At 38.9% G+C, this 23,986-nt stretch overlaps 1 protein-coding gene across 1 annotated transcript in view; it reads right to left on the reverse strand.

Annotated features, from left to right (window-relative positions):
• The window catches only part of KCNK2 (potassium two pore domain channel subfamily K member 2), a 59,675-nt gene extending 35,960 nt beyond the window's left edge, over positions 1–23,715 (reverse strand). Inside the window, exons 1-2 of the mRNA XM_053458700.1 lie at positions 23,058–23,715; positions 11,153–11,463 (exon numbers count right to left, since the gene is read on the reverse strand). Coding sequence (XP_053314675.1) covers positions 11,153–11,463; position 23,058 — 312 coding nt within the window. The 5' untranslated portion in view covers positions 23,059–23,715. The remainder of the gene's footprint in view (positions 1–11,152; positions 11,464–23,057) is intronic.
• Positions 23,716–23,986: the final 271 nt, after the last annotated feature.

Below are 23,986 nucleotides of genomic sequence, written 5' to 3' on the forward strand. Positions count from 1 at the left end.
TTTACACAATCAACCAAACAGCATAACTGCGTTGCCCGAGACACTTGATCTGACAAATCGTTCTGTGATCAAATGGGATGTTCTGCTACTATGACATGTTATGAAGTCTCAATTATTTTCAACTCAGCAAATCTGATCCATGTGTCATAATTCCAAAGGTCATTTAACAAAGAAACCTGAACATTATGCTGCTTAGCTTAGAGTGCATTGTCTCTTTTTATTATTATTATTATTATTATTGATATAGAAATGTCTTAGACAAAAATAATAAATGTGGTGTGACAAAAAAATTCTGCACATCTGCGGACATTGATTACTGATAAAGAAAAACAAGCAAAAAGAAAAAAGCATGCAAGGATTTTCCTGCAAGCTGTTTTCAAAAAGGATACATTTTCAGCTTTTCTGTACCTACTGCATATTCTTTACTGTAGATAAAAAAATGCACAGATTGGGGCAGAAATTGATCAAAATACTTGGAAAACATAACACATAAATTCTAATAATTATCATGTATATATTTGCCCTTTTTTCCTTCTTATAGCAGATCTGGGCTCAGCTACTGAATACATGAATGGTAGTTTTTAATTACTGTTGGACATTCATATTTACTAGCATTAAAAATAGAAAAAAACAGCATTTATAATTCACTAAGGCCGCTCTGGTACAAAGGCTACAAAGGGTATAAGAGTAAGATTTCAATTTAAAGGGCGCACGCAATGATAAACTGTAAATATTTTACTAAAAAAGGCATCAGTGAAGCACACATTGTTTGCTTCACTGAATCTTAGAAATAATAATATAAATGCGTTTTTAAACACAGGATAAATCCTAAACCAACATGATATTTGCCATGCAAAATTAAAATAAAATGACTGTTCCTCGAGAATCTGAGAATGTCTTCAGTCCCTGGCTGTTTTTAAATCAATTTCCAGCATTTTTCGTTCTATGCTGATTTAATTCCATGCCTGTGTGCAAATGTTAATTATCTCCTGCTTCCCGTGCAAGCAACAAACACAATTTAATGCAACATTTTTTTTTTTTTTGCGGAGCTAGGGGCAGTATAATCCCGGTAAAGAGTAACAACGTTACTTTCACATGTTAATATTAGCGTTGCAGAATTCAGCAGGGAGAAGGTGAATATTAAATATATCTTCGGGAACAAAATCCGACTGCATTCGCTGCTTGTTTTACACAAAGATTTGGCGCTATTGGCAATTAACATGACTGTAAAAATAACAATTGTTTCCTGAACTATTGTGTTGCTTCCGTTGACATTACTAGAATGATATTGATGCCCCCCAGCTACCCTCAGCGACACTTGGCAAAGCTACCCCTTCGCTGTCCTCAGCATTGTAGTGTGATTGACAGGCAGAACCCAGTTGCAGGGGGGGGGTATATTAGGTATGTTTGTACATACCTAACACTTCATCGACACTGCCGACTAAGCAGAGTTTCTAAATTGCATAGTTTGCTTTAGTGATAACCGGGGACCAAAACTGTTTTTTTTTAAACAATGGGAATGGGAAACCCAGCACAGGATCAATAACAAGGTACAGTATAAATTGGGTACAGGCAGTCCTTCTCTTATATCGACTCAGCTTACAGCAATTCACACATCACAGACTCATAACAAAAGTCACATTATAGTATTTTCAGAGATACACCATATTGCTGCCTTATTGGTATAGGTTTTAACCGGTTATTGTAATGCTGTCCCATGTTGCTTTCCATTTAAACACCATCATCAGACTACGTCATAATTATATAATACAATATTCTATGTTTAACTGTATGGAAGTATGCCTTAGATAACTGTATAGTGAACATTGCAGACATTGTCATTTCTATAAGAAAATTCAGTATCAAGCCTTAGGCGAAGAGCATTGCCCTATATATTGCTATATATATATATATATATATATATATATATAAAATAAAATTCAGACTCAACTTTCATAATTTTTGCTTGCTGTGCCTGGAACCTAACCTGATATATGTGTAAGAATCACCTACACAAAAGGAATGAGAAAGAAGAAATGGAGAGGAGGTATAAGGAAGCGTTGCATGGGATGCAGTGAATAACACAGAAACATAAAATATGACGGCAGATCAGAACAGGAGCGGGTAGGCAGGCCCAGGGGGGCCGAATGCTGGTTTAGGTCGGACTGGACCTTTGTGAACAATTTAGGTGAAAGACTGCTTGCAGCCAGAGAGAAAGCTGCCAGTGCGGATAGAGAGGGAGGGAGCGAGTGAGTGATTAAGGGAAAGAGTATGTATGAATATATGTATGTATGAATGAGAATGTATGACAAAGTGTGTGAATATGAATTTGTGTTACCATGGATGTGTAAGTGCTGTGAGAAGGAGTTTGTGAGCATGAAATGTGTATGTGTGAGTGGTGTGGGAGGGAGTGCATATTAGCATGAATGTTTAAGTGTGTGTGCGCATGAATGTGAATGCATAAGTGAGGTGAGAGGGAGTGTGTGTTAGTATGAGTGTTTAAGTATGTGTAAGTATGAGTAAGTAAATTTTAGTGTAAGTATGTGTAAGCATGTGCATGTGTGTTAGCGTGAGTATGTAAGTTGTGTACATATGTGTGCCAGTGCGTACAATAGGGCCACTTGGCTTTACTTGCCTAGAAGGTGCCAGCCCTGCCCTGGATATGATCCCTAAGCACATCTTTTCTGCTGTAAAGACTCAAGCCTTAATTACTCTTGGTACTTGATTTTGTCTTAGATTCAGGATATCCATATGCCTATGCCATGCATGTTTTAATTATCTTACAGTGTTAACATTTACCAATTCTGCTGGGAGACTGTTTGACTTATCTAACACCCTGTCAATAAAGTAAATCTTCCTTCAATTACAAATAAGTCTCTCACCCTCTAGTTTTGGACTGACAACTTGTTATAACTCTCCCTTGAAATAAACTTCCCTTATACTTTGTTAAATATCTTCAAGTATTTAAATGTTTCTGTCACATCTCCTCTCTATCCTATTCTCCAAGCCGTACACATTGAGCTCCCGTCTGCCGAGAATGTTTATCGTGTAAAACATTCACCATTTGATAAGGTTCTTATCCATGGAGCGGATGTGTCCCCCTATTCCCCCCTACTTTCCCGCTAACATAGGGGAAAAAACACTCAGTGCCCCAAGAAACCTAGGAATAGAACATTAATTAAAATCACTAAATGTTAGAAACCCTTCATTTAAAAAAGGAATGAGGAAATTTGTTCAGCTGAATCTTTAACTCCAAGACCCCTAATATATATTCCAAGAGCTACACTAATTGAGCTTTCATACTGAAAAAATGAGAATATTAAGGTCTTTATAAAAATTAACATCGCTCAGAACTGTCAAGAATCCCCAGAGGACTCTTTGAGAGCAAAATTTTAGCATTCTGTTCTACGATTCTGTTCTAGGAAAAGCATGACTTTTTTAAAAAAAAAATTTAATTTATCAGAAATTATTATTTTATTGATAGAGAAATTATTAGTATATGAACCAATAGTATACATATAGGAGACATGTGATTGGCTGCTGCTACTCCCATTGAATACTCAGCTGCCATTGAGTAGAGTTCTACTGGGTATGTACAAGAAGCGTACTGACGAATGCTCCCTGTTTTCATTAGACATAATAGCTGGGGGAGGAATTAATAAGAAACATGAAAACAGCACTGGAGTGCTCCTCTATACAATATTAGACAACCTGATCATCAAAGCACAATCTGTACCGATTTCCATAAGTAAATCCATCATGACTCAGTAGTCATGTAACAAAATTTCCGCATCCACATTATGACCTAACAGACCGGGACAGAATGCTGGCAATGTTTAAATCATAAATATAATTGCATAAAAATCTTCCTGGATTTGGCATTAAAAAAATGGGTCATCTTAATTTCAAAGAAGAAGCAACCATCCTCTCAAATTACTAGATCTTACTAGGGGGATCACATAGTCCACATTTTCTAGAATAAATAGGATTTTCACATATTACTAATCTGAATATGTAGAATGCTTTTCTTGTGATTGTCAGCAATATGTAAAATTTATAAGTGCCCTGGAAAAACATGGCTGATGTGGTTCACTTTAGATGACATAGAAAGAGAGAAAAAGTTTCATAGGCGAGACCAGGGGCGTCCAACCTGCGGCCCTCCAGCTGCTGCAGGACTACCATCCTCCTCAGCCAGTCCCTTAGCTGAAAGAGCATTATGGGAGATGTAGTCCTGCAGCAGCTGGAGGGCCGTACGTTGGACGCCCCTGGGCTAGACTATACCTACCTATACGGCTAAGGCAATACACAACAAAATAGGCATTACTTCCCCTGTTAACTTAATGTGGGTAAGTATGAACACCCATGTTAAGTTAAACGGCTCCAGGAGGTACGGCCCATTAACAGACCTCTGGACAGCCTTTGATTTCCACCTGGGGGCGTGGCGTTTGGCTCCACCCACTCGCTGCCTGTATCCACTTCCTGGCCCATTTCCTGTACATTGGGCACTAATCGCTGAATCAGACACTTTTTTTTTTCTCCTTGAATTACTTTTGTTCAGAACACTAAATAAAGATTTTTTTTTGTAATATTGGCTTTTTTATTGTCGCACCGCTGTCAGAATATGATTAATTGTGATCAGGTTCAACAGCTGCTGATCTTTCCCTTACTTATGACAGAGGTCACCTTGGTAACTGCTAATTTCAGTCAATTAAAAAGATTCATAGTAACCAAAGAGGATAAAGGTTAATTAGCAGCGTAACAAAAGCATTACCCGGCACATTAAAAGAGAATAGTTGGAACTGATATCTAGCCTACATTTAAATATAGTCACCTTCACTAAAAGTAAAGGTAACCAATTCCAATACCATCATTTCCACACGGGGTAGTAAAACTACAACTCCCATAATGCTCAGTGAGGATTTTATGGTCGTGGAAGTTTCACAAAACCTTTCAGCTACACTTCATATACAGGTAAGGGCAAAAGAACCCTCACTGCAAGGCAAAAGGTTTGTCGAATTCTGTGAGCTTTTACATAAACATGTAAGAATGTCTAAAAAATAAATAATTCCCCTTTAATTCTATGTTGTGGATATGACTTTACGGGATTTCTTTTTTTTAGGTTTGATTATTTAATTTCATTGTTTTTTTTGGATCAAGGATAATGGGAGATATAGCTATAAAAATAACCATTGATGTCAACAATTCAGACGTCACTTAATGTCAAAGAGATGCATCTGGTTTCACAATGCGAACACTGGCTTTGTCTCCAGAACCATTTCCTTAAGACATTAAGACCGAGAGCAATTTAAGGCACTCCATGAAAAAAGTGGGAGGCTAGAGAACAAATGAGCTGGCCCGTTACTGGTGTCGGATTTCAGTATAAAATACATGAATCTGTGAGACATCAAAAGAAGATGGTACCTGAATTATGATCACCCCTGGTGTGACAAGTACAAAAGGCTATACTTGGCAAAATGTCAAGTGTGGCATGGAAGATAGAAAAGCAGAAAAGGAGCACAATATGAAGAAACGTGGAGAACATACAATGAGAAACAAAAATGAAAAGGCACTTGGGTTAGTTTATGGTTTACTCCATAAATAGAATTGTATACATAGACAGAACATTAGGAACACTGCAACTCTCACAGGTAAGAAGGCCAGCCACTAGATAAAATAAAATCTAATAAAAAATATAAGAAATGTAATAAAAATATAAATCTTGGCCCAGTAAAACTTCTGCCCCTCAAGAGCCACCCTGTTCAGCTGTGCTATGAAAACATCTATGAGCGACGACAGCAAAGCCACAAAGGGGAACTAGTATGTTCTAAACCACTCGAGGAAGCAAAGTCAGTAAATCTCAGTGCCACTGGACTGCAGGGCTGTGGATAAATCACGTGTCACTATCTGGTAGCCTGAAGGACTGAGTGTTGTGGATGTCAGAAGAATACTATGTATCTGACTGCATAGGTTCAGCTGTAAAGTTTCATGGATTAGGAATAATGGTTGGGGACTACCTTCAATGGCTTGGGCTATGCCCCTTACCTTCTTACCTTCTATGGGGCGTCATGCCAATGCCAAAACATACAATAACATGTGCTTCTGATTTTATCGCAACAGCTTTGGAAATAACTTTTGCCTTTTAGGCAATAAGGCACACCTTTTGTCGTTTAGGCAATAAAACACACCAAACAGGGACCATACAAAACAGTTTGCGGAAGAACTTCACACCTTAAGGAAACACCTTTGGGATACTTTTTCCTGGCCTAATCACACAACATCAATGTCTGACCTCACTAATGCTCTTATGGCTGAAGTATGGATGAAGTAAACCCCTGTAGCAATGTTCCAACATCTACTAGTCTACTCCGAACAGTGGAGGCTGTTACAGCAGCCAATACTATATTAATGCTCAAGATCTCGGAACGAGGCATTCAACGAGCAGATGTCTATATATTTTGGCCATGCGGTATATATATATATATAAAACAATTTTCAAATGTAGTCATTGGCATGTACTGGCATGTCTTGGAAATAAACATAAAATCACATAATAAGTGTGATCTATATTAAAAAAAAGCATAATTTCCATGTTGACAAACTTTCTAAAATTTTAGATTATATATTAAAAAGAATTCATTCTTCACTTATGGAAGCTTTTTGAAAAAAATCCAACATTATTAAATAATGATTTTCTGGCAGAGCAGAGATGTCTCTTTACAATGACAACTGACAGCACTTTTCGCTCTGCCGTGATATTTCTCCAACAGCCCTTGAGATCTCATTACTACTGTCTTTAACAGATCACCTGGAGTGATTTGGAATTGGATCAGCCGCGCTCGCAGAAAACTATTGGAACTTTCAACTGATGACCGGGTTTATTCACTAAATTGTAAGTTGAATATTTTAACTCTCCTGTCTTTCAAGGAGAGTTGAAAGAGAGTATAAAAGGGCCAATGGGTTCTTCCTGCAACAAGATCTGAGTTGGTCCTGTATAATACATAGGTAATTTATCTATACATTATGTTGGGCAAACTAGTATCCTCTATAGAGAAGCCATATTGTGCAATAAAAAAAAAGTGAACATAAAGAAAGTAAGCGCAACATGACGTAATAATACTGCAATGCAAGGGAACAAGGGTCTTCTACTAGGGTTCTTCACCTAGGAGGACCTTACTGGCAGGGAAGGACATACTCTTACACAGTAACAGATAATATAACATTGTAAAGCATTGGCAATATTTGAACATTTGCAACCTTTTCTTTTGTAAATACAATAATTCTATATAATATGTAGGAATACAGAACTGTTGCGTTATGTTGACGAGGAATCACCTGGACAGCCGGTATCAACGTCACCAGAATCCATTTGTAGGACTCCATGTCCTGCAGATATACAGAGGGGTTTCTTCACTAATGGGGTAGTTGTGGTTTTAACTCCTAATCACTTCACTATGAGGGGCCAATACTAGTAAGTTTCTCCAACACAAAGCTGAGCTGACCCTGTATAATGTATAATTTAATGCATAAGGATATGTTAAAGAAATCTCACTGATGTAACTATACATTATACAGGCTCAGCCAAGCTCTCCCTGCGGCAAGTTGAATCCTGTAAACTCTCCTTTTAGTGAATAGATCCCATGGTGTACATACTGTAGGCGCTGACCATTAGCACAGCCACGTTTTTACGCAGAGCTTTCATGGGTGTGAATAAATATGAATAAATCGCTTCAGTTTTCAAGTATAAAATAAATGCATTTTTGTCCATAGGCCTACACTGATGGACTATACAGCACTGTAACTAGAGTGACTACAAAAGAGAAAATAAGAGAATAATGGAACGAGAAGCTTTACTGATTATAATTCCTGGAAAAAAATGTATGTCGGTAGATTTGGAAGAAGTTTCTTACAGGGAGAGCTACAGAATGAGAAAAAAGGAACTGTGAAAAATACCAAAAAATTTAAAATATATATATATATACACAGAGGATGAAAAGGTAACATCATTAAAAATATATATTTTCTTCCTCAAATCAATTATTTTTGCTAGCATTTTTGGAACATATTTTCTTTGATAAAAGGAGAATAGCCTATTTATTTATTCTAGCTAGAGGTACTATAATGCTAATGTATCTGTTCATCTTGTGATTAATGAAATATAGTTTATATCATATGGCACATATTGCTAGGATAGGCCGAGATAATCCCTGCGTGAAGATGGAAATATATTTCTCTAGTTTTTTCTCCTTTAACTGAAAAGGCAAATTCGTTAATGATCGGGGCTAAGGCTGCTAAATTCAGCCCTGGAGGGAATTTCTATCCAAATAGCCGAATAAATTGGTGTCCCAAAAGCCCACGTCTAAAGCACGGACTTCCAGCAAGATCCCTGCTGACGGAGATCTCCCTGTCCTCTCCATATCAAAGAGCTGAACAGCCAATATACTTTGTTCATTACGAGAGGAGTTGTTCGGAGCTCCGGATGACTTTAGAATTTTTGGCAGGAAAAAAATGGGTAAAAAAACGTGAGGAGGGAATGAGAGTTCCCATTAACCTCACAAATATGACCGGTATAAATCAATCTCTTCATCCAAAATTCCCCTCTCAATGCAGTAATTTGAAAATGTTCCATTAGCTTTAACAAAAGGACGACTGAACCGGAGTCCATTTCTCACAGTATAGAGCTGTCTTGCATCTCTTGCACTGATGTATTGTATCCATTCCACAGGTTTTATGCTTTCCCTTCTCGCTTTTCTATAATCACTTTCTCCTTTTGCGTGTAACTTCTCTACAGCAGCTCACGCTTACTCATTCCAACTCATTCCAGCTCTCATTTCTTTCTTTTGTTGGCCGTATTTTTCATAATTCTGCAATAACCAATCATCCCTCTCTTGTTCTTTTAAATCTTTCCATACTAGCCTCTTCCTTCGAATTACTGCTCTGCTCCCGGTGGACACAAGAAAGATGCGTAACATTCCATTACATAACAGTTTTACCCACAAAAAAATGTATTTTCTTTTATTACATTAAGGCTTAATTACACCGAGAGAATTAGAATTGATACTATCTTTCCTGAATAAGCATATCTGGGAACTTCTCAGGCCTGGCCCCCTATAGCTCTTCCTCTCCCGCTCATTATAGGAGACAGGGTAATCGGGTGGAACTCAGACGTGCTCATATGCTCGTACATTAGTGAATACATGAGGCGACTACTAGCTTCAATGAGAACTCAGCTCTACAGATGGTGCCAAGCCAATTGGTTGTGGTTTCTACTTAAGTCCGACAGGTTGAGACAATTCTCACAACGCTTAGCATGCTTCCAAGGGCCAAGTAAGGCCAATTCATTCTGCTAGGCCATGCTGGACTAATAGGATAGCCAAATCTCGCAGTAGTGTAAGCATGGGCCCAAAGCACATTAACCATGCAGGACATCCAGATACAAAATATAGTATTAACCTCAGTAACAAATATCAATCTATACTGAAAATAAATCTAGTCTAGTCCAATCCAGTCTAATCAGTAGTGCTATTTAAGGACTCAGTTGTTATTCCTTGTGGGTGGCCAATGTGGAATCATAAATGGGCCTAACATTTCAAATCAGAGAACTAATGGGTACTTAACCCTATGGGCTTGCCATACTACCGCTAATGAAAACTTTAGATCAGTGTTGTCCAACTGGTGACAAGTTGGGATTCTTGGATTTTTATGACCTCTACCTCCTGCTTATTGAAATGATGGTGCTCCCATATTAAAGAACTTGTATATCACTCCTGTATACGGTGTTCCTCAAGGGCACCTTCACAGGTTGAAGCTTATATAGACCACAACATGCGAAACTTCCTTCTCCTTGTACTATCAAAGACCCAGGTATGGCTCTTGCAAAGTGAAGGTGTCATGGTTATTGCTCTTTTACCGGATCTATGTTAATTGCACATGATGTCATCTATAATCTAATTAATAATTGTAAATTCTGCCAAATCTTTCTTACAGGAACCAAATGCACTTGCGAGGAGTATACGTAAGCTTGGCATATACAGAAGAACAATTCACGGAAAGCGGCCAATGTTTTGTGTACTGCTGTATTCAATTCTCTGAATTTACCTTTCGTTAGATCTATCCCCAGCACTTTATATGATTAAGCATTTTCCATAAGGAAGATTGGGAACTTGCCGTGGCCTCCATTTTTTTTAGGTTTCTATGCAAGATGTGTCTCAAGAGAACCCTTTTGCATGTTCTGATCATCTGACAAGCCCCTGCTCGCTTTGGAACTACTCTACCCATGATCTATACACCAAGATGTCTGCAAGACTCGGACCTTCTGAGATACCCAGACTATGTCTCCATAAACAAAAGGGATGTTAATCTGATGACAGCAGGATTTTCAAGGGATGATTTAGTCGCACACGTTACAAAATAACTGCCCCCGTACATCATATAGACTTCTTATAAACAAGCATCGTGTGGTGCTAAAATTGGTATTGACGTGTGTCTTTTGAATCAATATAGTGATCTTTCGATGCATTGTATGAGGTTCAAACACACTAACACTAATTCTTGCATCAATCATTTTTGTTTCATTGAAATGATGCCGTATCCCACTACATTATTATAATGTTTTCAAATGATAATAATAATAATAATGATATTTCAAATGCAATTGCCTATTGAATGCTATTAATTTTTAGTTTCCTGAAAACATAAAACAATAAAATAATAGTAATTCAACAAAAGAAGACCCATGACAACAATGGAGTCACCATACAATCAATGGAAATCGCTTTGATGTTATTTTGTTGTTATTTTGTTGTTCTTTTGTTTCTCTGTGTGATTAATGCATCAATTCAAATAAATAACAAACGTTATTTAGAGTCTGTCCAAAAAATCTGTGGCACGTGAAAGAAATCGCATCCAGTTGACCGTGAGAGCAACATCCCCTGCCACAGGTTTTCATATTATTTTTGATAAACAATTGGTATTTTCATTAAACATTTTGTATCTTTTATATAACAAGAATACTCAAAATGTATATTTAATATCTATATAAAACAGCCTAAATAACGGCATCAGTCACACAGATTTAATATCATGTTTTCCATTAAATTTGCAGTTTTTTGGGTTTTTTCAGCTCTTTTTTGCACTTAATATTTGGGGAAGTTACCTTAATGAGTTCATCCAGTTCTGTTGCGTTCACGCATGAGTGTTCTGAAACAAAATTATTTTTTTGTATTAAGATAGTAGTCCTCTGGGAACTCTCATACGGCTGTTCCAGGGCTTTGAAGACAGTGGCTCCAATGATTAAATAGAGGACAACCACTAAAAAAATCGTCGATACCGTTTTCCATTTCATTACATTCACTGTTATGCTCCTGTCGTCCCGGGTGGATAGCACAGCGGGTGTAGCAGAGAATGATAATCTTGGCTTGGAGTTATGAGTGGCTGATTTGGGATCCAGTAAGTCAGGTGCCGCCACTAAAAATAATGGAAAAAAAATAAAGTCAAAATAATTTGGAACAACCAAGTCTGACCGGTACAAGCTCAAACACCACACTGAGCTGATTCTTTACGGCAATGTTAATGAAGTCCTGCTTGTACAATAACACACACACTTGTTTTCTGTATGGACTCTTGTCAACATTCACAAAGAAAAACAATAATGCCAATTCTGCCCGTATTTTACCATTTCACATGATTTTAAATGAGTCAGCGTTACTCTGCTGGCATGCCCTAATGAACATGTATTCCATCACTCGAGGTATGGAAATACTTTACTGGATATTGTATTTCCTTAATATCATTAATTGCACCACAGCTGGTAAACGGCTAACACTAATTAGAATGAAGAGACACATATATTGATTTCTTCAACTGACAGTCAAATCGCACGATGTAGATTAGCCAGTCACCTTTTTTGGAATCATCAACAAATACCGTAAAAGCTATTTATTCCATGCGTTTCTACTATCATTAGCTTTGCTGTTGAGTGCGGAGTTCCTGCTACGTTATTTTTGGACATTGTGCCAACTCCCGATGATGGTGGTACCTGGAACCTGGAGCTAAAATAATAGGAAGTCTGGATCATATTCACCATAATGCAGACTCAGCATCTACTACATGCTGTTTAAGTCGGTATCCTTCACATCTTTTATTAGTTATAGAAATTCTAAGGTCTTAGTATGAGGACCAACAGTGGAGAGGGGCAAACGGGCAGATCACAAAAGAACCAGGACGTCTGGGCAGGCGGCAAGATACTTTATGCTTTTCAAGTAGGGTCTAGAGAAGGCTTTTAATTGCGTGAGCGTCTCATTTGGGTTAAAATGCAAAGCAGTCTCACTGATTCATCTCCTTGGTAAGCAATATAACCATGAAAAATTACACAGGACTCGCCAAACTTGGGGTACTTTGACGTAGTGCCGGGCTAAAAAATACACAGCCATATAGTGTGATGGAATCCCCAATATTTATGGCTTAGATAGATGTTTTTGGAGTGGTATTCGCTGGGTATGCGCTGAATTCTTGCTTTGTTTTGTGTGCTTATTGGTCATTATTATTCTAGCAGCAACGCGTGAATCTCATTTTTTATGCCTTTTATGTCTTTTAGGTTGTAAACTCCTCAGTGCTAAACTCCTTCTGCAACACATTCCCATATTATTTCACGCGTCCATTGGCTCGATTCCTTCGTAGTCGCAAGGTGTGATGTGTCGGCACTTTCCAGGACAACCTGTCACCTCACAAGATATAATATTTTTTGCATAGTATTTTTTGAATCATTACCCTAATGATGCGTTCAAGACAAGATATTTACTTTGCTCTTGGAATCGATGGCTATAAATCTATATGCGCATCTTGTTTAGATCTTTGACTGCACTGTAAAGGCGAAAGCCTTTCCTTTTAACTGAGTACATAAAAGTGTTACCAAAAAATACAAAAAGATGTTTTTTAAAAAAATAAATAAAAGGTGAATAAAAATAATTTAGTAACCTAAGACATATTAAAGTGTCCTTGGCTACTCTGAACACAGACAAAGTTATTTTACATTTACCATAAGATTTTGAGAAAATTATTTTATCTGGATGAATGTTTTCTGTAGATCCCCAACTGACAGCTGATCAGCTCGAGAGAGACGTCAGTGGCGGAAATATTGCTGCTTTCCTTGTGCAGCGGATACACAGACGCACAAAGGCTTATAGCTGTCACAAGCCATAGATTGAGATGCTTCCTATGCCATCACCGATCATGCAATGAAACCTCCTTGTGTCTCTGCAAGCCCACTTGCTGCAGAAGAGGGACCCCATGGACCAAGTTGGATGCAATTGGAGCTACCAAGGTGCCCTGGGGGAATTGCCGCTTTGTTATCCACCCCTGAAAGTACAAGCTACTTTCTCAAAACCCACGTGTGGAAGTGGAGAACGTAGGGGATTGTGCAGAAGTAAAGTTACTCTGATGGAAAAATTGAAAAGAGGTCATATCACCATAGCAACCAATAGAATGGCATTTCTGACTTGACCCTTTCATTGGTGGATTTCCACTGATGGCTACAGAGGTAAAGCTCCTTATCAAACAGCACCAGAAGAACGCCTTACGTTTTTCTTCTTCATATATATATATATATATAGGATATAGATAAGATATATATTTTTAAGAATTTTCCGTTTCCATTTACGCCGGAATGCTCAATCACCGTGTACAGTTACATCACTTGTTGTTCCAGGGGCAGTTGTCCCAGATATTCTTCTCAGAATCAATAAAGTAATCTGAGTTTTAGAGGAGTACAAAACTACAAACCAGATCCGCTCACCGGAAATCTCTAAGATTCTTGCAAGGATATTTGCGTAGATAAAGCGTTTGAGCTGGGTCTACTCTGGCTCACACTCCTCCACTTTTGAAGAGCTGACCAAATGTCGGACTCCAATCCAGCAAAAAATTAATTCCAAGAAACATCGAACCTAAACCTGCATAGATCCTCGAACACTCCCATGTTGAATAACCATACCTGGGAACTTCTGGACTGCGGCTACCCGGAGCCTACCCTTGTGGGACGTGGCCAGGACTGACATCAGTGGGCGGTCCCCGATGTTGGGGAAATAGGCAGGGAGTTGGTCGTGTCAAGACCCTGAGACCCGCAGGATTCGGGTGTTGACCCGGAGAAACGGTGCTTCTCCTGGAGTTCTCCGGGTCAAACCCGGAAAGTTGCCAGGTATGTGTGTAACTATTCGGCTCTTTGATACCATAGATAGGCTTTAGATCCACAAGACCGTAGACAATAAATCTCAAACAAGGTAGTGCATGTGGTATACTAAATTTATTTACTTCATTCGGACAACCTCAGGCTGAACCCGAACTCTACATCCAGGAGGTGACCACCTTACGCGTTTCGCGCCCAACAGCGGCCCTCAGTCAAATCCAGCTCAAGCCCACAATGGCTAGCCTAGCAGTACTGACTTTACCTAACTGATATTTTGATTATTATTTATTATTTCAATTAAATCCGAGCAACATTTCAGTGAAAAAAAGCATGCGCACACACGTGCAAAGAGGATACAATCACACAATCCCAAAGCATAGTATCCTACTCGGTACAGAACCCAGCTAGATACCAACCGTGCAATTGAGAACTTCAATCTACTTCTGCCTGCTGATCAGGCTAATCTACCGGGGATTTTACAGCGGCTGAGGCTATTGCAGGCTGCCCGGGAACCTTTCCCTTCTGCTTCGGCGCATGCGATCTCTTTTATCTGGCACCATACAAAAGCAACAGCCTGTCCAGACAAGTATAACTATACTTAAATTTTCTTGGCAGAGCATTCTAGTAATTATTTCCACCCAACGAGATCTCCTTGGCATCTAATCCTCTCTAATTATTGTGGTTCCCTGGATATATACAGCTGGACACCACTTTGACCTCCACATCCAACTTCTGTTTCTCACCTATAGTAGATGTTGACTTAATTCATAAACAACCTCTCTTGCAGCCTACCATTTCCCATAAGGTTTCCAAAACCTATGCTAACTTTTCCAAATCCTATACAAAGAATATGTATACCATGAGAGCGTCCGTCTTAAGGTCCTGATATGACCTTCCGGTGCTCAGTCATAGAAGCCCTGGCGGAAGTACTGGCCAGCAGCAGTGGTAGTTGTCTGTGCGCATTGCACAGACCTCCACCAGCTACCCCCACTAGACACCAGGGAGTCTGAAGCACGGGGGACAAGTCTAGGGATGCATCAGTAAGTCGAGGCATGTGGGGGGTAAGTAAGAGTGGCATGGAGGGTATAATGGTTTTCTGGAGGCAGAGTGGCATATAGGGGTTAAAAGGCATATCAGGGAGGAAGAGTGGCATATAGGGGGTATAAGCCATATCTGGGGGGCAGATGTGCATAACTGGGGGCAGACTGGAAAATAAACAAAAATAAAATTCTCAATCATAGATTTTATTAAATATGAAAAAACAGCTTACATGAGAATTAGTATTTACTGGTAAAACTTTTTTCCTATAGGATAGTCTTATATTCAGGGTATTTCTTTTTTTCCTAAATTAATATTCAAATTTTGGGGGGGGGTCGTCTTATAGTCAGGGTCATCTTATAATTGAGCAAAAAGTGTACTGTTATGAATAATGTCTACTGCAATATAAAAATATACACTATACAATATAAAACAAACTGTTATATAAAAATAAGAGTTGGAGCACTCAAAAAAAACTAATAATATACACTCAGTATAAAACATAAAAACACATAAATTGTGTTGATTCACTGTTGCCTGTTGTCTACTTTTATTTCCTTGCTAATTTTTAAGTGCTCAAGAAAGTTGACTTTTTGCGAATAAAGTTACGGCAATCATTTAAGTAAGAAAGTAATGACAAATCAATAGTAATCTACACCGGTGGGATGCGATGAGACATGGAGGAACTTGGTCTTTACCATTTGATGCATTGCAAGAAAAGCTTTTTTTTTGCACTAAATAAAGAACAGAATTTTCACTGATAAATCCAGAATAAAACATAACAGATGGGCGCCATAAATACATCTGATACAGTGTATTCATATCATAAATACGCTATTTATGTTTCAGAATGTTGAGTGAAGCAGAAGAATTAAGAATAGCCTCGTGGATCTAATTTCAAATTGTCCATCAGAAGTTTCCTAAGTGTTTCATTTTAGATGCAAGAGATCAAGCAGCATTCACAGCTAATGCATAAGTGTTATTGCTGGAACAAATAAAACAGATGGAATGTTCTTCGTCCACTAATTCCTGGATCATACCATCATGCAAATTACAGTGGGTGAAAGTGGATCATACCAGCTTATTATAAACAAAATCACAGTCATGGGCAAAATGGGACCAGCCCTTCCAGTTATTACTGGGATAATATAGGTTGAACTTGATGGACTTTGGTCTTTTTTCAACCTTATGAACTATGTTACTATGTTACTATGTTAATCCCCGGTCTGTCCTTTTTAGCACTATGTTCTGCGTGGTCTTCATGAAAACATGTGGTATGCAGGACTACACGTACTATAGAAGCTGAATTTTGATGCACTTTGCTTGCCTCCATACTGTGTGCTAGTATAGGCCCAAATACTCAGTCTCTGTCTCATGACCGTATTGTCAAGATCTCTCATTGTCTGCCTCAAACCACCATAAAGAGAAAGAGGCATGGACTGGCCTACGGGCGGCAGCGGGAAAGCAGGCTGATAAAGCTGTGGCTGCTTGCACAGTGTGGAAGCAGCTGTAAGGTAAAGCTGCAGGCAGGGTAAGGGTGTGTGATGGAATGAGGCGTGGAATAACGAGGTGGGAGGTTTGAGATGAAGTGCAAGGTAAGGTGTGATACAGTGAGTATGCATAAGTGGGTGATGGAGTGAGTTTGTGAGTTAGTAATCTGCGTGTCAGAGTGAGTATGTGTCTGTGTGTTAGAGTGAGTATGTGTCTGTGTGTTAGAGTGAGTATGTGTCTGTGTGTTAGAGTGAGTGTGTGTCTGTGTGTTAGAGTGAGTGTGTGTGCTAATGCGTATGTTAGTTGCCAGGGGGAGTTAGGTCTTGGCTTTACCTGCTCCCTGTGCCAGAAGATGTCAGCCTAGTATTTTTTATGAAAGTTTTATCACATTCTGATATTCATAGGGGTGGTATTAGCATTATAATATTATGGATACAGTTAGGGATTAAGGTTTGTATTATAGAATTATGGATATTTATCATATTAGGGGACTAAAGCACATTTTGCAAGATTAGGATCAATAGATTAGCAAATAAAGGATGTTTCTTCTAATACCAAGCACTCAAGTGTCCATACTATGCTTCTGTTGGGGGAAAGTCCAGCTTGGCTCATCCACTGCTCACTAAATCTGCAACTGTGGCCCCTAAAACAAATGTAGCCCCCTTTGGCCGTTTGAAATGATAGAAGGTTTATAAATGGTTTGAACGGGCATGGAAATGAACACGGCTACTGCCATGCTTTTTTTTTACATTACATTCACGTAGCACCTTCAAATTCTGACGTGCTGTTACAGTAAATATATTTAATATATAATATATAATAATTTAAAATAGGGAATGACTTAGCACACGTTAAGACATACTGATACAGAAGGAGAAGAAGGCCCTGCTCTCGTGAGCTTACAATCTATTGGCTCCTATAAAATTAGTCAGGTTCCTAGTCTGTAAATAATTATTCACAATTATCAGACATAATAGAGGAATCTGAAACAGAACAAAAAACAGCATGAAAAAAAGCTCAAAGGATGTGTTAATTAGCTATACAAATACTTATAGGGCCATCTGTGCGATCTCATGCACAAAGAGGAATAAGAAATAAGATAAAGAATATTAAAGTGTGAAACAATTTAACAGAGGAATATGAACTGAAACTACAAGATATCCCATCACCTAAAAGGTTTTTTATTAATAAAATTATTGAAGTTAAATGGAATGAAAGGATAACTCGATTATAAAGCCTCCCAACAACCTCGGAGATTTTGGCAGCTCAAGGTGTTTCAGTTGAGGAATTCTCACACAAACGCCCTATAACCCCTATAACTCTCTCTTCGTTCCAGCCATGACCAAAATATGAAAACCAAATAATAACAGAAAACAAATATCACCAGGACAACAAAATAAAAAAATGTCGAAAATACAAATAAAAATCAAAAAATCTGAGCGGTGAGGAAGCAAGTGTGAGGTGCGGAATGTATGCTTGATACGTTGTCCCAACTTTTTACATTCTCTTGCCTTAGAGTCGTGTCGGTGGTGTTGAAATAGATTTTCTGCTCTTGTTTATGTCTCCTACCGTTCCCGTTGCGTATTTGTGGTTTTATGCCTGCTGAACCACTTGTCTGGAATTCCTTACCCCGTTCTCTTGCTCTAATTTTAAATGCTCACTAAAAAACCCACCTATTCTGATAAGTATAGATCCTTCTCTCCTGATACCCTCAACCGGCATCCTAAAGAAGTCATCCCCATGCCCCACTGCAAGATCAACACGGACTACTCTACATCATCCTCTGTACATTCAACTTATCCCTACTCAAGCAGTCCTCTACTACTGCCTCACTCCCCCTCAACCACCAAATAGATGATAAGCTCAAAAGAGCAGGGCCCTCTTCTCCTTCTGCCCCGGTATGTTTTAGCATGTGCTAATATTACTATATTTTAAATTGTTGAATATTGTCACTGTTCCCTGTGGTAACGATGTAAACGTAATGTAAGGTACATTAGAAGTTGCAGCTCATCAACTTTTCTATGAATTGTGGACATACCTGGGAACTTCCCAGCCTAGCCTACCGGGAGCTCTCCTTCTTCTGAGGCACAGGGTTTGTTCGGGGGTGGAAATAAACACACATACGAATGGAGCTAGCCCCAGTTAGCCTTTATTGGGTAGGGAGCGGTTGGAAAGCAGGCCGTAGTGACCAGGAGTCGGTATGATCAAAGAAAAAGTGGAGTTGGCCGGCAGGGAGTAGGTGTCTTGAATGAAGTTTGGGATGGGGATGTCTAGGCCAAAACCAACTCTTCTGCAATCATTTTAATTGATCTCCAGAATATTTGGGTTTGGGGGCAAATCCAGAAATTGTACAACATGTCCACCCTAGGTGAATTTTATACAGCCTTCCGAGCCACCTACACCCACATGACTGATGCAAAAACGTGTTGCTTGATCTCAGGATTATATAGACAATCAATATAATTTTTCAGCAGTTGTGAGTGGATCCTGCACTGAGCGGTTTGAACATAATGGGCTGCCTGCTTCTTGTATTTTGTCTTAAGGTTCCCAAAGGGAAACAAAACTTTGGTGTGAGGAGTCACTAAATGGCCTAGCACCTGTTCTCTCTATGCTGGGTCAGCTTTGCTCTGTTGATCTTGGACTTGCCACTCTTCCATATTAATTTAGTTACTCTCTTAGCAAACTGATTATACAACTTGAGAGTAATCGGTAGCACCTCCAATTTATATGTATTTGGGGGGGAAAAGTAAAATTTTTATTAGGCGTATCCAACGTAAGTTTGACAGTGGGAGGTGACCCCCACGGCTATTTTGCGTTAGATTTTGTCTAGCGACGGCTTGATGTCGAGTGCGAATAGCTGGGACAATTTGGCTATTTGTCTTTTAGAGTACCCAATACCAGCCATCCATGCATACAACCCACTAATTAAACAGTCCTCTAGCGAAAACTGTTCTTATAGTCATTAAAATAAACAGCCTCTAAATTTACACCCTGCCAATATGTTCTGGTCTCTCAATGCTCCCTAGAGTAGACATACCGTTACGTCCATCTCTACATAATGAAATAGGTTTCAAATATCCGAGATTATTACAAACTAAGAAAACAAAACATTCTCAAAGATGTCTTTGTCATCCGTGTGCTCCTAAATCCTTGATATCGGAAATCTAGTGAATGTTAAAATCCTGGACCATACCAACATTTAATCAAGCAGATGGCAGCCATGGCTCACAACTCTATGCCAATAATTTTTTTTAATTATAACTTTACAAATACAACAGATGTTATTTAATTCTATGAGATTCAGAAGCACTATGAGCTTTATGTATAAATCTGTGATTCTGGTTTGTGTTGTTATAGCAAACAATGGTATGGTCCAGTCACCAAAGACGTTCCATTTGGTGATGTGGTGATAAGGCCACGTTTTAAAGCACCCTGCAACAGAATCTACTTGTATACCAAAGACACTGACTTATCATCATCATCATTTTTAACTGCGGACAATTAAACCACAACGAAGCAATACACGTTATCTGAATTAAAGATGCTGTTCCACCTGCTGAATAAAATACATTGTCTATCTTAATAGGGCAACAGTTTACTTTCAAACGCTCAAACCCTGTCTAGGACGAAGTCTTCAGATCTTGATTATCCACAATAAACGGCTACCAGTAGGCTGAAAGGATGAGTTGGAAACAGCTTCTGAAACATCCCTAGGTTGTTAATAAACGTTTAAAGTAATCAAGGAAAGGATGCCATGGCAGACGTGCTTCCTTTTCCTCTTCATTTTACAATTACGTTGTGATTTCAGATTATACTTATTTAAGGAGGTTCTACTTTACAGATAGGGTTGTAGGTAAGTGGAACAGCCTCACAGCAAAGGTGGTAGAAGGTAATACAGTGAGGGAATTAAAACATCCATGGCACAGGCAAATGGCTACTAAATCTAAGATGACGACTGATTAAGGATTGGGTCTTTACAGCAGGAAAAACAGACAAACTAGATGGGCTGAATATCTCCAATCTGCTGCCAAATTCTGTTTTTATGATAAAAATCATTAAATCTGTTCCGTTCTTTGAGTGTTTACTTCGGAGACATTCCATTCCCCGACTTTTCTTTTCTCTTTTTGTTTCTGCTGTGTTTTTCTCTTGATAAATGGCATTTCTCTGCTAGCTAACGTGTTACTTCTTTTGTACGAACTATCAGGTTGTAGATAAAACATTCGGCCAGCGTGAATGCACATCATGGTGCGAATAATTTTTCATAGCAGCAGCTACGACTGGAATTCGTTTTCCCATTTTCTAGATACATGCAATATTCTGCGGAGAGCTATTTCAAAAACATAATTATATCCAGCGCTGGTTTTTTTTTTGAGACTATATGTTTTCTGATTGTTAGTAGCCGGCAGCATTTTGTCAGAATGGGAAACGGAATCTTACTGGCCTCGCATTGTCCGGCCATTAATCGTTATTTATAGAAAAATTATTATATTTCGCCCGAGCTTATAAAACAGCCAGAATTTTCAGAACTCAGAAGTTGCAGAACCTCTTGGGAAAGGATCAATCATCATGTAGAAGAAACAGAAAGCTTAGCTTTCTAGGATCAGCTTCGCAGCATGTAATCTCGCAATATCCAAATCAAGTAAAACTTTAGAAGCCCAGGAGGCATCTCCCCCAACCACCTCCCTGGTATCCTCTTTGGACCATCTATTGTGTTACCTATACTATACCAATTAGATATATGGATGAATTTAGTGGAAATCCATAGTTTTACTTAATTGGCATCACCATGGTTTTCTGGTGTCCTTTGTTAACCCATTCCGTGACCCGCCTGTGACTCTGTTTTCAATCTTCGTTAATGAAAAGCAGAAGAACCTCACTTCTCATCAGAGAGACCAGGGCACGTCCCTCGAGTGTAAGAGCATGTAAGACAAAGAACCATTCAATAACATATACCTGCTGTTAGGCAAGTTCTAACCATCAGCTAAGAGCCCCAATTAATCTTGACGGATACTTAACAGCTGCCAAAGAAAATCAGTACTATGATATTTATTAGACCGATTAACTCTTCGAGCCACAGACCAGCAGGTAGCACAATGTTCCTGGCCGCTTTAGCATAGAAAGTGTCAAAAATCTATCACTTAAACAGCATTTTCAGAGCCTTATGAAGACTTGTCATGGAGAATCGCGAGAAAATAGATACATAGAAGATGTAGAAGATGTAGAAGATGTATATATAGTGTTTTGATTATTGCTCCTTGTGACATCAGAATCATATGCAATTTATTGTCTTTCCATGATAATATCTAATGCAAAAACGTAAACCCAAATCAAGATATCTAAAACCATTTTTTTTTCTTTTTGATCTATACTCTTGCTTGCACTCGCAGTACATTCACCAGTTCAAATTTGTATACAGAAAAGTGGCTGCTCACTGTTGGCATTAAAGGGGTTGAGTGTGTTTCAATATAAGGCCTCCAGGTTTTAATATGCGTTTCATGCATTTCATTTTGAACATTGTGTTTTCATGATAAGTGGATGCCTCTATCCCATCCCCCACTCCGAATGCAAATGTACTCATTAAAGAACCTTACCATATCATTACGACTAATCACAATATATCACCCAATTCAATGGAACAACTCATGTCAGCTAACAGATCTGTTGTAGGGAAACACTCAATGATAAATACAGTTCACCTACACTATCTCACCTGTGCCTGAATGTCTAGTAATTTCCCAATGTACAGATCGCATACATCCTTTCTCCTATTGCAGTTACATTGTAACAGAAAGCTCAGATGAAACATCAGCACCCCTAAAATCTTTGAACGTGTGATTGTTAATGAGAACCCCTGAATTCAGATGTCACAGAATTTATACAATGAATGAAAAACACAGATTCAACCCAAAATATTTTACCAAGATCCCAGTTTTCAAAGAAGGGCTATGCATATATTATTATAAATATTAATAATAATAATAATAATAATAATTCAGGGTCTACCCATTCATTCTGCTGTTGCTATTAAATAAAAAATATATGTATTTTAACCCTTTACCTAAACCCCAGTTTGTGAATTTAAACATTCAAAGGAAACAAAAATTGACAATGCAATGGAGAGGTTCATATTTGATAGCCTTGGTACTACTGGAAAAATAACTTTTGGTTAATCCCCCCAACATATTGCAAATATTTTATGAGAACCAATTCAGTACAGATACAATTATGCACTAAAACTGCAATTCAGCAATAGTGATCGTTTTTCCTCCCCAGCCCCACTATTTGATAAAGTTCCCAGGCAGTCACGACACGCAGAGTACTATGCCAGATCCACAGAAGATAAAACACTTACTTCTTATGTCCACACTATGTACAGAGTCCTCTCTGGAAGGAAAGACATGGTGTGACTGGATGATGTTATTGCATTAAAAATGAATAAAAGTATTAATAAAGGGATGTGGCTGAAATCCTCCAGGTTCTTGATCCCTCTTGAGAGCCCCAGAAGAAGACTGAAGGTGGTCAGAGGTGGAAAGATAGAGGGTGGCTGTCTTAAGAGAGGGGGCTGATGAGTACAATGGGGGTAGAGAGGATTCACATAGAGCAGTGGCTAGAAAATGCAAGGAGAGAGGATTTGTAAAAGGCAGTGGAAGCAGGTGGGATGAGAGAGGAATAGATGGAATGGTAGGAGACGAGAAAGGAAAAAAGGAGGGATGGCATAGACAGGTGGGAGGATAAACCTGTTAGATGGGGAATGTGCTGGCACTGGGGAGAGGAGAAGGGGTGATAGTAAGGAAGGGGTTGCAGTCTGGTGTGCAGCAGATGTTTGAAGCTGGGGATCTGCTGCTGCTGCTGTATTCCTGGGCAGAGATGTTAAGAAGCAGATCTATCAGGGCTCTGTGTCTCTGCAGAGCTTCCCCTGGATCTGAGCAGCAGGAGATCTGACATCACCATGTGTCGGAGCAGAGCTAATCCCCCCCCCCCAAAGATCTAAGCAGCAGGAGATCTGTGAGCCTGTGTAGATCCCATCCCTGGATCAGACTGAAGCAGGAGATCTATGTGTCTAACAGTCTAAGGCATCCCTTCCTTGCATCAGCACCTTCACAGTCCACTCCCACCTAACCTCCACACTACAGTGCACATCAGCCCATGTGACTACAATTCCCATCATGCAAGCCTCAGATCCAGACCTTACCTATTCTTTATACTAATGCCAGATATTAATTGCTAAAGTTAAGCATGATGGGAATTGTAAGAGGGTCCCCTTATCTCTGACTGTGCTTG

The sequence above is a fragment of the Spea bombifrons genome, chromosome 3, assembly GCF_027358695.1.
Source record: "Spea bombifrons isolate aSpeBom1 chromosome 3, aSpeBom1.2.pri, whole genome shotgun sequence".
Classification (NCBI taxonomy): domain Eukaryota; kingdom Metazoa; phylum Chordata; class Amphibia; order Anura; family Pelobatidae; genus Spea; species Spea bombifrons.